This window comes from Schistocerca serialis, chromosome 11, assembly GCF_023864345.2.
Source record: "Schistocerca serialis cubense isolate TAMUIC-IGC-003099 chromosome 11, iqSchSeri2.2, whole genome shotgun sequence".
Lineage (NCBI taxonomy): Eukaryota > Metazoa > Arthropoda > Insecta > Orthoptera > Acrididae > Schistocerca > Schistocerca serialis.
The window spans coordinates 82,760,199-82,776,790 of NC_064648.1; the positions used below are offsets into that span (position 1 = coordinate 82,760,199).

At 44.0% G+C, this 16,592-nt stretch overlaps 1 protein-coding gene across 2 annotated transcripts in view; it reads right to left on the reverse strand.

Moving 5' to 3' along the window:
• The window catches only part of LOC126427155 (ankyrin-1-like), a 90,626-nt gene that overhangs the window by 34,256 nt on the left and 39,778 nt on the right, over positions 1-16,592 (reverse strand). The window contains exon 1 of one of the 2 annotated variants that reach the window (XM_050089380.1): positions 274-388. The exons of the other annotated variant lie outside the window; for it this stretch is intronic. Within the exon in view, the coding sequence (XP_049945337.1) occupies positions 274-376 (103 nt within the window). The 5' untranslated portion in view covers positions 377-388. Of the gene's footprint in view, positions 1-273; positions 389-16,592 lie in introns of those variants that run through there. 2 annotated transcript variants of the gene reach the window in all.

The following is a 16,592-nucleotide window of genomic DNA, read 5'->3' on the forward strand; positions in this document are numbered from 1 at the left end:
TCATAACATAATCGGATGCTGTTTTTGACTTATGATGATTTGAAAATGGGTCTCGGCCCGAAATTAGTCATCGAATGAATAAAAAGTAAAAATTTTCTACTCCGACTTGTTTCCCTTTCTACTGACTTTTTTTGCCACTGAGTTCTTGGTCGTAAGCTTGTATAATAAATCCATCTGAAAAACCTACACAAGGCAAAATTCTAACTTCAATAAAAGTCGAACTGAAGAATTGTTAATCTCACAAACTAAGAATCAAAAGTAGTCTTTCCTCACCTGGGTTCCGCGAGTTCCGGAATCTGTACAGAAAAATGGAGTAGACAGCAACATGAACATCATTTCCGCCCTTTTTATTGCTCACGAAAGCCACACATTGCATGATGTACCACCACACAGCGAGACCTTCAGAGGTGGTTGTCCAGATTGTAATACCTCTAATACCCAGTAGCACGTCCTCTTGCATTGATGCATGCCTGTATTCGTCGTGGCATACTATCCACAAGTTGATCAAGGCACTGTTGGTCCAGATTGTCCCACCCCTCAATGGCGATTCGGCGTAGATCCGTCAGAGTGGTTGGTGGGTTATGTCGTCCGTAAAGAGCCCTTTTCAGTCTGTCCCAGGCATGTTTTGTAGGGTTCATGTCAGGAGAATGTGTTCGCCACTAGTCGAGCAATGTCATTATCCTGATGGAAGTCATTCACAATATCTGCACGATGGGGGCGCGAATTGTCGTCCATCAAGACGAATGCCTCGCCAGTATGCTGCCGATACGGTTGCACTATCGGTCGGAGGATGGCATTCACGTATCTTGCAGCAGTGACGGCGCCTTCCGTGACCACCAGCGGCGTACGTCGTTCAGACTGACCGGGTTGCCTCCAAACACGTCTCGGGCAATAGTCTGGTTAAAGGCATATGCGACACTCACAGTGAAGAGAACGTGATGCCAATCCTGAGCGGTCCATTCGGCATGTTGTTGGGCACATCTGTACCGCGCTGCACGGTGTCGTGGTTGCGAAGATGGACGTCGGGAGTGAAGTTGCGCATCATGCAGTCTATTGCGCACAGTGAGTCTTAACACAACGTTCTGTGGCTGCACGAAATTGCATTGTTCAACATAGTGGCGTTGCTGTCCGAGCTATTGCGACGCATAATCCGTAGGCAGCGGTCACCCACTGCGGCCTGAGCGAGGCACATCATCGACAGTTCCTGTCTCTCTGCATCTCGTCTATGTCCGAACAACATCGCTTTGGTTCACTCCGAGATGCCTGGACGCTTCCCTTGTTGAGAGCCCTTCCTGGCACAAAGGGACAATGCGGACGCGATCGAACCGCGGTATTTACCGTCTAGGCATGGCTGAACTACATAGAACACGAGCCATGTACCCCATTCCAGGTGGAATGGCTGGAACTGATTGGCTGTTGGACCCGCTCAGTCTAATAGGCGCTGCCCATGCATCGTTGTTTACATTTTTGGGTGGGTTTGGTGACGTCTGTGAACAGTTAAAAGGGACTGTGTCTGTGATAGAATATCCACAGTCATCGTCTATCTTTAGGAGTTCTGGGAACCAGGCTGATGCCAAACTTTTGGTGTGTGTGTGTGTGTGTGTGTGTGTGTGTGTGTGTGTGTGTGTGTGTCGGGGTTTTTGTAGTTACACTCACTGCACGAGAGGGCTCCCATGAAAAGTGAGTCATGTTAGGGCAATGAAACGATGTTGAAACATTTGTGAGGTTGTGAGGACATGGGGAAGAGTACCAGTAAACAAACCATTAAAAATCGCAGTTTAATTTCCACATGAGAGGGTAAACGTTGTTAATTGCGTTCAGTGTTTACATTCCACGTTACGAACTTCCGTCAGTGTGAAGACCACCTGCATCCACGACAGCCTGGAACCGCCCTAGAGGTACCATCCCACGGCCGTTCACGGCGCTTCGCGAACGGCGGGCCGCGGGATGTCCGGCTGCCGCGACACAGCTCGCGCACTGCGTGGGAGTCACATCGCGGCCAGCATTCTCAGCCACGGCAGCAGCAACTTCTTCAACAGTCTGGGGGGGCAATCGGCTGTCGGCCTTTCTCAGGAGCAGTTCCCAAGTCGCCATTACTTGAACCACTTTGGTCAACAACGGTGCGGAGAGAAGACCTCTCTGTATTCCGTTTATGCGAAGAGGAGCACCACTACTCCTGAAGCATCGATAAAACATCTTCCCGTGCTCACCTTGTGCAGAGCCATGTTTAATTCATTATGGGGAACGGATCGAGATAGAGATGAGATATAGCAAGGTGTTTTAGATGAAAGTTGTAGGTGCCAAAAAGGGTCGACCATTGCTACTAATTGACACAACCTTGAACGTGATTTTCAAGGTGATTTGGAGGTCAAAGTGGTTTAGAATGGGAAGCCAAGTTTTTCATTCAAAATTTAAAGGAGCAGCAAATTCCAGGAATAAAATGGCACATAATTCAAGGTCGTGGCTAGGTTCAATGAAGATAAAATAATCATGTTTTTCGTTCTAGTATGGATTAATTCACAATACGGAAGATGCAGCAAAATTCAATGTTAGATACAAACTGGAAGGCGCATAAAGTATCATGTATCATTACCAATAATGAAGGTCTTACAGATAATTATAGGTCATTCTCAAGTTGTGTTTTGTTTCATGGAAATTCCAATTAGTGACGTTGGATATGGAAACTAAGAGATTTGGCCTTTATGTCTCAGCTGACGTGTTTATTGGAAAAAATAAATGAATCATGAAGTATAAATGTGATTTGGACGTTTGGGAGACAGAACATGTATAAATAAACCTGAGATCACTGGTTTGCAAGTCGCTGAGCGAGTCCCTCGCCTGTCTTCCCTCAGCATAGCTCTTCTGATTTGTATCTAACATTGTATTCTACTGTATCCCTCCTATATTCAGAGTTCATCCATGCTAGATTTGAAGACGTATTTGCTTGTTCGACCTGCACTGAACCTTGCCATGACCAATAATTTATCATTTTCCGCGTAAAATCTTTCTAATCTTAACTCCAATATTAGGATCTCATTTTAAAAAATCACTTTAACCACAAAATGACGTTCAAAGTTATGGCCATTGGTAGCAATGCGTGGCCCCCTTTGACACATATAACTTGTATCTAAAACACCTAGCTATATCTAGTCTCTATCCCGAGTTCCCCCCCCCCCCCCCCCCCCCCTATGAACCATTGACCTTGCCGTTGGTGGGGAGGCTTGCGTACCTCAGCGATACAGATAGCCGTACTGTAGGTGCAACCACAACGGAGGGGTATCTGTTGAGAGGCCAGACAAACGTGTGGTTCCTGAAGAGGGGCAGCAGCCTTTGGTAGCTGCAGGGGCAACAGTCTGGATGATTGACTGATCTGGCCTTCTCACGCTAACCAAAACGGCCTTGCTCTTGTGGTACTGTGAACGGCTGAAAGCAAGGGAAACAACAGCTGTAATTTGTCCCGAGGGCATGCAGCTATACTGTATGGGTAAATGATGGCGTCCTCTTGGGTAAAATATTCCGGAGGTACAATAGTACCCCATTCCGATCTCCGGGAGGGAACGACTCGAGAGGACGGCGTTATCGGGAGAAAGAAAACTGGCCTTCTATGGATCGGAGCGTGGAATGTCAGATCCCTCAATCGGGCAGGTAGGTTAGAAAATTTAAAAAGGGAAATGGATGGGTTAAAGATATAGTGGGAATCCGTGAAGTTCGGTGGCAGGAGGAACAAGACTTTTGGTCAGGTGATTACAGGGTTATAAATACAAAATCAAACAGGGGTAATGCAGGAATAGGTTTAATAATGAATAAAAAAATAGGAGTGCGGGTTAGCTACTACAAACAGCATAGTGAACGCATAATTGTGGCCAAGATAGACACAAAGCCCATGCCTACTACAGTAGTACAAGTTTATATGCCAACTAGCTCTGCACATGATGACGAAATTGATCAATTGTATGATGAGATCAAAGAAATTATTCAGGTAGTGAAGGGAGACGAAAATTTAATAGTCAAGGGGTGACTGGAATTCGAGAGTAGGAAAAGAGAGAGAAGGAAACATAGCAGGTGAATATGGATTGGGGGTAAGAAATGAAAGAGGAATCCGTCTGGTAGAATTTTGCACAGAGCATAACTTAAATATAGCTAACACTTGGTTCAGGAATCATGAAAGAACGCTGTATACATGGAAGAACCCTGGAGATACTAGAAGGTTCCAGAAAGATTATATAATGGTAAGACAGAGATTTAGGAACCAGGTTTCAAATTGTAAGACATTTCCAGGGGCACATGTGGACTGACCACAATCTATTGGTTATGAACTGTAGATTAAAACTGAAGAAACTGCAAAAAGGTGGGAGTTTAAGGAGATAGGACCTGGAAAAACTGAAAGAATCAGAGACTGTACAGAGTTTCAGGGAGAGCATAAGGGAACAATTGACAAGAATGGGGGAAATTAATACAGTAGAAGAAGAATGGGGAGCTTTGAGGGATGAAATAGTGAAGGCAGCAGAGGATCAAGTAGGTAAAAAGACGAGGTCTAGTAGAAATCCGTGGGTAACAGAAGAGATACAGAATCTGATTGATGAAAGGAGAAAATATAAAAATGCAGTAAATGAAGCAGGCAAAAAGGAATACAAACGTCTCAAAAATGAGATCGACAGGAAGCGCAAAATGGCTAAACAGGGATGCCTAGAGGAAAAATTTAAGGATGTAGAGGCTTATCTCACTAGGGTAAGATAGATACTGCCTACAGGAAAATTAAAGAGAGCTTTGGAGAAAAGAGCCACCTGTATGAATATCAAGAGCTCTGATGGAAAACCAGTTCTAAGCAAAGAAGGGAAAGCAGAAAGGTGGAAGGAGTATATAGAGGGTCTATACAGGGGCAATGTTCTGGAGGACAATATTATGGAAAGGGAAGAGGATGTAGATGAAGCTAAAATGGGGGATATGATACTACGCGAAGAGTTTGACAGAGCACTGTAAAACAAGGCCCTGGGAGTAGACAACATTCCATTAGAACTACTGACAGCCTTGGGAGAGCCATTCCTGACAAAACTCTACCATCTGGTGAGCAAGATGTATGAAACAGGCGATATACCCTCAGACTTCAAGAAGAATATAATAATTCCAATCCCAAAGAAAGCAGGAGTTGACAGATGTGAAAATTACCGAACTATCAGTTTAGTAAGTCACAGCTGAAAAATACTAACGCGAATTCTTTACAGACGAATGGAAAAACTGGTACAAGCCGACCTCGGGGAAGATCAGTTTGGATTCCGTAGAAATGCTGTAACACGTGAGGCAATACTGACCCTATGACGTATCTTAGAACAAAGATTAAGGAAAGGCAAATCTACGTTTCTAGCATTTGTAGATTTAGAGAAAGCTTTTGACAATGTTTAGTGGAATACTCTCTTTCAAGTTCTGAAGGTGGCAGGGGTAAAATACGGGGAGCGAAAGGCTATTTACAATTTGTATAGAAAGCAGATGGCAGTTATAAGAGTCGAGGGTCATGAAAGGGAAGCAGTAGTTGGGAAGGGAGTGAGACAGGGTTGTAGCCTCTCCCCGATGTTATTCAATCTGTATATTGACCAAGCAGTAAAGGAAACAAAAGAAAAGTTCGGAGTAGGCATTAAAATCCATGGAGAAGAAATAAAAACTTTGAGGTTCGCCGATGACACTGTGATTCTGTCAGAGACAGCAAAGGACTTGGAAGAGCAGTTGAACGGAATGGACAGTGTCTCGAGAGGAGGAGAACATTAACAAAAGCGAAACGAGGATAATGGAATGCAGTCGAATTAAGTCGGGTGATGCTGAGGGAATCAGATTAGGAAATGAGACACTTAAAGTAGTAAGGAGTTTTGCTATTTGGGGAGCAAAATAACTGATGATGGTCGAAGTATAGAGGATATAAAATGTAGACTAGCAATAGCAAGGAAAGCGTTACCGAAGAAGAGAAATTTGTTAACATCGAGTATAGCTTTAAGTGTGAGGAAGTCGTTTCTGAAAGTATTTGTATGGAGTGTGGCCATGTACGGAAGTGAAACATGGACGGTAAATAGACAAGAAGAGAATAGAAGCTTTCGAAATGTGGTGCTACAGAAGAATGCTGAAGATTAGATGGGTAGATCACATAACTAATGAGGAGGTGTTGAATAGGATTGGGGAGAAGAGAAGTTTGTGGCACAACTTGACTAGAAGAAGGGATCGGTTGGTAGGACATCTTCTGAGGCATCAAAGGATCACCAATTTAGTACCGGAGGGCAGTGTGGAGGGTAAAAATGGTAGAGGGAGACCAAGATATGAATACACTAAGCAGATTCAGAAGGATGTGGGTTGCAGTAAGTACTGGGAGATGAAGCTTGTACAGGATAGGTAGCATCGAGAGCTGCATCAAACCAGTCTCAGGACTGAAGACCACAACAACAACAATCTGACTCCCTTCGGGGCTGTATTTTCAGCAAAACAGAAATACGTATTCTTTTATTATTTTCTGACTGAGAAAGGAGATTCCAGTTTTCAGAACATCCTTCATTCCCATTTTCACCCCATTCCGGGTTGAAATTTGGGGCAATACCTTCCTAGACGACGCGTACAGTGTAAGGTCCGCACCCCCTGGAGACTTCGAGTTCCTCACCTTATCTGACCTGACCTCGTCTAGGAGGGAAGAGGCGAGGAGCGTCCCACAAAGCGTATCCTACAGCGACTCTTGTTCACGGTCGGTGCAGCAGTGTCCGCAATCTGTGGTTAGCGTCCAAGGTTCGATTCCCGACAGAGTCGCTAATTTCCTTCTCTCGGGATCTGGGTGTTTGCGCCGCCCCCATAACTTCAGCTCATCTCCACCGCCGAGCAGATCGGCCGAGTCGCGTGAAACGGGACGGCTTTCTCCTACCGGCCGAGCAACCCCGGGTGCAAATCTCCCGGCCAACACCGCCACCTCAGTCTGTTTCCATGGTTCTGCAGCTCAGTCGGTAAAAACTAAACCCTTGTAGGACCACTCTAATGTGTGTGTGTGTCCGCGCCAGTCGACAATCAACTTTTACGATATCTATACTGGAATGCAAAATTTATACAATTACTGTTGTCAAATTACGCCAACATGTAAACTTCTGTATCATTTTAACAGGCTGAAGGAAACGTTCTTCTGCCGGAAAACTTCCTGTGGTGTACACATTTTTTACGCCCCCAATGTTTTCCGACTCAGCGTGAAACATCGCTTTCAAACGATATGAAGCACACAAAATGCACGGTCATGAATGTAACTGTTTACCCTCAAGTGCATGATCGTAATACGTTACAGTGCTCTTTTCCAACACACTTCTCGTGTATCAATCAGATGTAAACATAAAGCACCACAAAATTAATATCGTGATGGGGCACGTAGTGTAACTAAGTAGCCACCTACAGATCCAAACCTGAGACGACTTTGCGGAATGTGGTGGTGGGTACTTTGTTCACCGAAGCCGTTCTTCGCTGCGCCGTGACGTCAGTGTTGCTGCTGCCGCCGTCATCGCCCGCCCCCATCTGTTCACTCCTGGATCGAGACGTGGCTGCACGATCCGTTACAGCTATGCGGATAAGATGCCTGTCATCTCGACTGCTAGTGATACGAGGCCGTTGGGATCCAGCACGGCGTTCCGCATTACCCTCCTGAACCCACAGATTCCATTTTCTGGTAACAGTCATTGGATCTCGACCAACGCGAGGAGAAATGTTGCGATACGATAAACCGCAATCGCGACAGGCTACAATCCGACCATTATCAAAATCGGAACCGTGATGGTACGCATTTCTCCTCCTTACACGAGGCATCATAACAACGTTTCACCAGACAACGCCGGTCAAGTGCTGCTTGTTTATGAGAAATCGGTTGGAAACTTTCCTCATGTCAGCACGTTGTAGGTGTCGCCACCGGCGCCAACCTTGTGTGAATGCTCTGGAAAGCTTATCATTTGCATATTATAGCATATTCTTCCTGTCGGTTAAATTTCGCTTCTGTAGCACGTCATCTTCGTGGTGTAGCAATTTTAATGGCCAGTAGTGTACAGAGGTATCAAAGAAGGGGGTGTTAATAGTGGCAAAATCACCAGATGAGGTATGTAGAGCAAGATTATTTTTCAAGTACCTGTTTTTTAATCTACATGTGACCCTTACAAGTGCTTGTTAGTCAAATAACGAGGTCAGTACACTTGTTTCATTGTAACTTTATCTTTCGCAGTATAAACCTGTGTGCAACAGAATGTTTCCTTCTTCCTGAAAAAGGAAATTAGTTTTGTCTGTTACAACCTTGTTCTGGGCGGCTATTTAATTGTAATACTAGTCTCTACTTTGCCGCTCTTTATACTGAATTCAAGGTATTACTACCGGCAACAACTGCAAAATAAAGCTTACTCACTTCACAGAACAGTACGTGTGTCACTGGATACGCGATGTTCTGTGCCTGCAGGTCCGAGCGCATTTAGACGAGCCTCGAAATAAAACACGACGCTGTCTTCAGCTTTAGGAATAACTTCCGACAGCTCAGGGACATTACACAGCTGAGTGTACCTGGCGTGAACATGACAGCGACTAAATTCTTAGACCCAAATCCTACACGTTAGATCGCATGCATTACGACAATTCCAAGCGTAAGAACTAGGAAAACGAAATAAAAGGTAACTGTCATCATAAAACAGGAAAACGGGACTATGACATACGACATATTTCTTTTAACGATAGCTTACTCATGACCATTTATGCTTCTGCTCTCGCTCTCTCTCTCTCTCTCTCTCTCTCTCTCTCTCTCTCTCTCTCTCTCACACACACACACACACACACACACACACACACACACACACACACTCACCATTAATAAACTAATTATACAACAGTCTACACAAATGAAGTAGTGGTCGGTATTATTTCGAAAGTACGAGTATCGTCAAAGTCTGTGGTGATTTGATGTATTTAACTTGTTGAACTGTATTGCCAATGAAGGCAGATCTAATTACATGGCGATGTCTTTCGAACGACGTGATCCCTTCCTCTCTCAAGGCACACACGGCCAGCTGCCGTATTCCTGTCGCGCGCATTATTCTCAGCTCACTGACCACTGTGTTGTGTCGCCTATCAACTGTTTACTTTTCTCAGTAACAACCGTTTTATTCGCGAATCAAATTTTGTCAGTTTGCAAGCCGTAAGTCAGTAACCAGTATACGGCGTGTGCGTCTCGTATTGCCCGGAGGCTACGCTCGTCATTGTTTTAATACTCCTCAGATGAAGAAAAGGAATTAAATCCTTTGGTAAGTTTCCATTCCAGTCGCTCAGTGTTAAAAATACGATGGGTTATGGGATTCAATCACAATTCCAACAGCATTGGCGGTTTATTTTTGTGTGAATTGTTAACCTTTTCTCATTCGATGAAGCATCACTGTTTGTGAGTAACGGCCACATTTCACTTGTTGACCAGTTTAATTGTACTTCTTGCCAAAACACACTATAATTTTAACATTCATTTTTGGAACAGCTACTGTGACAGAATTCTGAAACAGAGTGTCTGATTAAACAAGTAATTGGCGACCAGAGAGCTCAATAGCTTACGAAGAACCTCATTTTGTCGATTTGTGGTATAGTTCAATTCTTTTATCTTGGCGGCTCGTGCACGCCTGCCCAGACGCGGCGGAGTGCTGAGTTGCCAGTTGCACGCACCAAGAGAAGCAGCGCCATAGTATAGTTAGTTCGCAAACTTACGTTTAGGGGGGAGCGCGCAGTTCACGAAGTAAAGCCACCAAGGCTGCTACAGAGACGTGCTCCCCGCATTCCGTGCTGTGCGCGATTTTGTCATCACTGCACTGCTCGCCTGCGCAGATACATGTTGTTCCGACTGCTTTGACACACTTATTCGATTTCACATAAACTATCTGGCCCAAAAATTTGATTTTAACACATATTCACTGATAATTTCCCCCCATAAATGACTTAATTTTGTTTCGATGTTCAACGCAGTTATTGTACAGCATTAAGTGTAGTAAACCATTGCACGAAATTTTGAAGAGTTTGCAGAGATAAAAGTCCATAGCGTATACTTCCCATATGGTCGATTTTAGTTGCCACTAGAAATTTCAGATAATTACATTCAAACGAATGAAATTCATGAAGACACTTCGATATTGTTTTTAAATAAAGAAAACATTAAACACCGCACAAGGTTTGAACTCAGAACCTGTTGCTTAGCAGCCAAGCACCTTCACCATTACGCTAACGCAGCTCGTCATTCAACATAATTCCTGGAGGACTTTAAAGTATCACGTAAAATAGCGACAAACACTGTTGGTATGACTATGAATTATTCACGTTTCGTCGAAGTACAATAGGAAATAGCCGGCCCTGGTTGTCGAGCGGTTATAGGCGCTACAGCCTGGAACCGCGCGACCGCTACGGTCGCAGGTTCGAATCCTGCCTCAGGCATGGATGTGTGAGATGTCCTTAGGTTAGTTAGGTTTAAGTAGTTCTAAGTTCTAGGGGACTGATGGCCTCAGAAGTTAAGACCCATAGTGCTCAGAACCATTTGAACCATTTTGAACAATAGGTAATAAACAATTACCGCTGTTCTTTATTGCGAAAAAGCGGTTAGTGAGAATTTCCTTGCTATTGCCTTAATTAGGAGGCTTACTGCTTGGTTTAATTAATAGAATATCAAGCAATTGGTATAAAGAATTCTTTTCCCAAACTTTCTATAAAAGAAAGTCTGCTATCAAGACATTGCTTTTGTTCAATTACTTTAGTCTGCTATCAAGACATTGCCTCTGTTCAATTACTTTATTTATGAGTGAACGTTTCTAAAACTGAAGACACTCGTCCGTGCTCTGAACTGCAGTCTAGCTCTGGCAAGGTCGTTCTCTGTTCATTGGCTGGCTGTTTTATGACGTCAGATGCGCAGATCGAACCTAAACTCGGCCGCCATCGTAAGTGACGCGCACTTTTTTTAGCATAAGAGAAGAAATTTCCTGTTTATTTTCATACTAGGAAAGTCTTGTTCCGCTAGCTGCGATAACTTTTACAGATTTACAGTCGTTGGAATCTATAAACTAAAATAGAAAGCACAACTTCAGATAAATCGCCACAGATAAGAAAGTTCGATGTGTTTACAAACCGGTAAAGGTAAAGTAATCTCCTCCTTGTGTGCCATCATTCGCCAATACTTCGTTTCCATGTCTGTAGCGGTTTAAGAGATATGAGGCACGTTCTAAATATTTCATTCCCGTGGGCGCGAGATAGTGAAATTGCCTTCACGAAGAATATTCCAGTCATTGCCAAGTCTTCTTAAGTCTACAAACGTTATAAAAACAGGTTTGTCTTTGCTTAATTTTATCTTCTAAGAGGAGTCATAGGGTCACTACTGTCACGTCCCTACAATTTTCTGCAGCACAAACTCATCTTTTCCGAGGTCAACGACTTGGAGTTTGTCCAAGCTTCTGTAGATATTACGTATCAGTATTTTGCCACCATGACTTATTAAACTGATACCATTTTGGTAATATTCACCCCTGTCAGCACCTACTTTGTTTGGAATCTGAGTTATTACATTCTAGCGATTACAGAGAGACGCCCCAACGTCTTCTCCGAAAACTGTTTCACTGACGGTGTTAGTCCTAGTTCCGCTTTAACCATCGGAGGAATATCAGAATGGCGGATATCGAAAGATGCGACCATGTGATAGAAAAGCAACTGGAATCACACAGGAGAGAACGCCACTGCGCATTTTCCGACAACTGTCTCGAACCGCTAATTCGAGAACCCACACAGAATGGGAATTGACTAGACTACAGACACAGGGATTAATGATCACGATTTCAACGTAGGGGCGATGGTTACTGAAGCCAATACATCCTTCACGAAGTCTAGGAGAATATTTACGATGTAAAGAGTAGCTAAGCAGATGTTAGTAAATTAAGACAATGTGCATCATTTATTTTCGATATGATGGACGTGAAGGAATTATGGGCAAAGTGTAAAATGACCAGATGGATAGAAAGTAATGTGAGCTCAATGGCTACCGTCCTTGAGGTTTTGGGTTACGTAATTATTGTAATTACCTAAAAACTGTAATTACTGAAGCCGGCCGGAGTGGTGGAGGGGTTCTAGGCGCTACAGTCTGGAACCGCGCAAGTTCGAATCCTGCCCCGGGCATGGATGTGTGTGATGTCCTTAGGTTGGTAAGGTTTAAGTAGTTCTAAGTTCTAGGGGACTGATGACCTCAGAAGTTAAATCACATGGTGCTCAGAGCCATTTGAACCATTTTTGTAATTACTGAAAAAATGTGAAGTCACTTTAAAGCAAAGTCAACAGTTAGCAAGCTACTAAAGCTACGTTAAGATTTAATTGAAACAAAAATAGCTCTTTTAAGCAATGACACAGCTATATCCAAATTTCACTATCGTTTATGACGAACATGCTTCGTCGAGGAACTTTGATTCTGATACGACATTCTACATCTAGCAGTACAACATGAGTCCTGGGCTGGAGTGCGATCCAAAACTAAAAAGAACAGCTACTTCCGGCCACTCTACGGTGTGTGGCGGAGGGTACTTGGGGCAGGAAGGCCATTCTGCGCTCCGTCGCCGCGTCAGCCTCGCTGCCGCACACTCCTCTCCCCCACAGCAACAGGTACTTTTTTCCGCGGGTGTGGCCGCACTGCGCCAGCTGCCCGGGGAAGTCCCGGCCTCTGTGGAGCCTGGGCTGGCCGCGGCGGGCGGCCGCTCCCCGGTGGCAGACCGCTCTCTCTCTCTCTCTCTCTCTCTCTCTCGCAGTGGCTGTGTGTCTCCTCAGTGTTTCAGCCTCGCAGGCAGAGTATTTGCCTCCGCGCCTATCAGCAAAGCGTCAACCACACCCGCGTATTCTGGCTGTTGAGACGTTTACGCCCCACATGAGGTTGCCAACGTGGAAGCTTCACTCTTGCCAGCTGAGGTATCCGCCGACGCCTTATGAGAAATTTCAACATGTCTACTAGATACGCAAGCTTCATCCATCGTGCTTCACAAAACTAAAGTGTCAGCAAGTTTTACAATAGTATAAGCAACCAGGCAGTGGTAACGATTCACTTTAAGTTATCTCCTTTATACAGAACATGTGCAAGCGTAACATCTGACACAGTAATGAAAAACTTACGAAATCGCCATTTATTCTGATTTTTTCCGATACACAAGTTGTTAGGGCTTGACAAACATATCCCTATTTACAACGGTAGGTTCGTGTAGACGGGAAACAGTTTTACATTTATTGGGTACTGTATTCGAATTTCGCGAATCCGGACTGACCGCCGCTGTTTGCGAAACACGAAAATTTGGGCCGGTTCTGAACTGTAACCCGAATGCCGCACAAACTTCCACAGCTCACGTCAATCCGGGTTCGTAAAACGCGAAACCATTTGGTAATGTTTACCACAGCTGTAATCGTGAGAAGAGTGTGTCTGCATCTCTCAAGGGCACTGAAGTGTGATCCGGAGATGGGATTAACACGTACATTGCAAACATGGGGTTGAATTTATTGCAGAACTACGTATCACTGTATTTCGATTTAGAATCTCGTTGAGTACACTGGAATACGCAATTGGAATTATCGTGCATTGACGGAGACTAATCGGTTACGATTTCCCACAATACTGTTGTCACAGCGTAAACATGCGACTGGAGCTATGGCTTGGCCCACTTTAAAAGTATGCTCTCTTCTTCATCAGCGGTAGGTTTAGCTTCCGTTTTGTTTTGCAAAGACGTAGTTATATTTCTTGCACGAAAGGACGTTTCTAAGGGAACCTGTAGTTTTCTTTCATTTCTATTCCGAGCTCAGCAGCGAACTGCAATAGCGAGTGACGTCGGCACGAGAGCTTCCTGCAGCACATTCCTGTCTTCTGGTATCACGAGATCTCAAAACGACGTTGTCCTTATGTGTGAAACACAGCCGATATCGGTAATTTCGAAATTTGTCTGTGCCCGTACCTCTTCAAACTGATGTCCGCATATAACTACCAAAACCAGTTATGTTTTTGTGAAAAAAGCTAACGCACTCCAGAGAACAAGACGGGCTGCATGTCGTGCAGAAATAAATGGCCGCCGATATGCGGCAGTCTGTGTCGGCAGCCTTTAGTGGCCACCGCGAATACGGCAGGACGCTGCTTTCAGCTGTAGGGACAATCTGTGTGTGTCTCACGCCGCCCTGCACGGCGTGTGGAGCAGCCACCAACGACGCTCTTAAAGCCAACTCCAGAAAATAACCTGCTTATATGTGAGCAGTAATGAAGAGGAGATGAGGTTATTGCAACATTTTCAACATTTCGCGGCCCTGTCAGCAACTATATAAATATTAATTTGAAATTAACAACAGCCCCAGTTGCAATGTTTACCTAGGTTTCAGTTGGGATAACTCAACCTACTTCAGAATAAAAGGAACTACGATTTGTCCATACTGGGCAACGTCAGAAACTAAAAACTATAATACAGAAATACGTCGCCACGTTGTAACAACTTATCCGGGAAACAGCCACGGCCCCACTCCGCGACCGCAGTACGGCAGCAACGGACGTTGTGCTGGTACTGTCCACAGCCTCGAGAGCGCATGCGCGACACTGTGTGTTAACACTCGTACCAACGTGTACTCCTAAACTTAAAATTTTATGAACAACCGCGTGCGGCTAACGAAATTGACGTACACGTTGTCCTGTAAGGAGCACAGATATAGCGACTGTCTTAACATTTGTAATAATTTGTTGGACGTCAAAAGTGAAGGGACCAATGCGTTTACTATTTTAAGCCAACCTAGCATATTTGAGCTAAACATCGAACTTGACCGCATGGTGGATAACTACGGGTTTGAAATACCGGATGATCCCAGCTATTCGGCAAAACGGGAGTGCTAAAACATGTTTATTACTCCCTACGATTATGGCGGATGGAATAACGGTTGAACACCTTCCTTCAAACAAGTTTTTGCTTCGCAGCTGCAGCTGGTTGTTAACAAGGTTATTTTTTGTCATGTAGTACGTGAACTTCGCAATGCAAGAGCTGAGTATTATTCGGAGGGTTGAGTGTGTGAGCCGTTTGCACCAAGTGTTCAGCGAATGTCGAACCACGCTTGTCATCCGCAACTTTAGTAGGGATAGGCTCCTTGTATCTCGTTAGTAAGGCTCTTCCTGTTTGGCCGATGTCAAATTTCGAACAATTGCCACATGCAATCTTGTAAACTCCGGATAATGACAATTTAGGCTTTTTTAAAGTGTGAATCAGGTTCTTCTCCAGCCTACTATTAGTAGGCAAAATGGTCTAACTCCGGGTTCTTTAGAAGACGACCTATTTAATATGAAACTTTATCTATGAAGGGACTAACTTCTGGCATGATACCTAATGTGCAACTTTTAGTTCCATTATTATTTACTTTCCTGTCTTAGAGCCGTCTCTTCATTTCAAGCTCGTAACCGTTATTTGGCGCAGTTGTTTCAAGGGTTGCCAGTTCGTGTTCCAAGGCTTCTGCGGATAGGGGAATGGATATCGTTCTATGTATACTAGAGTGAAAAAGTGCCATTTTATGCGCCAGCGGGTGTGCAGAACCGGCAGGTATGACATTCTCAGAAAATTTATGCTTCGTGGAGATGAAGATGTCATATTCAATCTGATCATCTACTATAGATAACGTAAGATATAAGTAGTTTAACATCCTACTGGGTGACTTGTTTTCAAGAGTAAAAATAATTTTCTCGTGGAGATCGTTAAACACTACCAGTATCTGATCTATGTCTTCTTGGAACGAGTCAATTAGCATGAGAATATCATCCACGTATCTTGCATTAACTTTATTTTCTCCGCGATCTCTAAATTACTAAAAAAAATTGAGATTCTATCACATTCATAAATATATCGGAAAGAATCCCTGCTAGAGGACTACCCATTGCTAACACGTACGGTTGTGAGTAAATTTTGTCATTAAAACAAAAATGACTATTTCAAAACAATGCGCAGGAGATTCATGAGCTCATAACTTTCAATATCTGGGAATTTCTTATGGAAACGTAAGTTCCGTTCCGGAATATTTAAAGTCTGATCTACAAGTACGTTGGTAGAGAGGCTGGAAAAATGAAAGGGAGCCAGCTTTGACGTGGCATTTCAGATTACATTGTTGTTGTTGTTGTTGTTATCTTCAGTCCTGAGAATAGTTTGATGCAGCTCTCCATGCTACTGTGTCCTGTGCAAGCTTCTTCATCTCCCAGTACCTACTGCAACCTACATCCTTCTGAATCTGCTTGGTGTATTCATCTCTTGGTCTCCCCCTACGATTTTTACCCTCCGCGCTGCCCTCCAATACTAAATTGGTGATCCCTTGATGCCTCAGAACATGTCCTACCAACCGATCCCTTCTTCTGGTCAAGTTGTGCCACAAACTTCTCTTCTCCTCAATCCTATTCAATACTTCCTCATTAGTTATGTGATCTACCCATCTAATCTTCAGCATTCTTGGGTAGCACCACATTTCAAAAGCTTCTATTCTCTTCTTGTCCAAACTAATTACCGTCCATGTTTCACTTCCATACATGGCTACACTCCATACAAACACTTTCAGAAATGACTTCC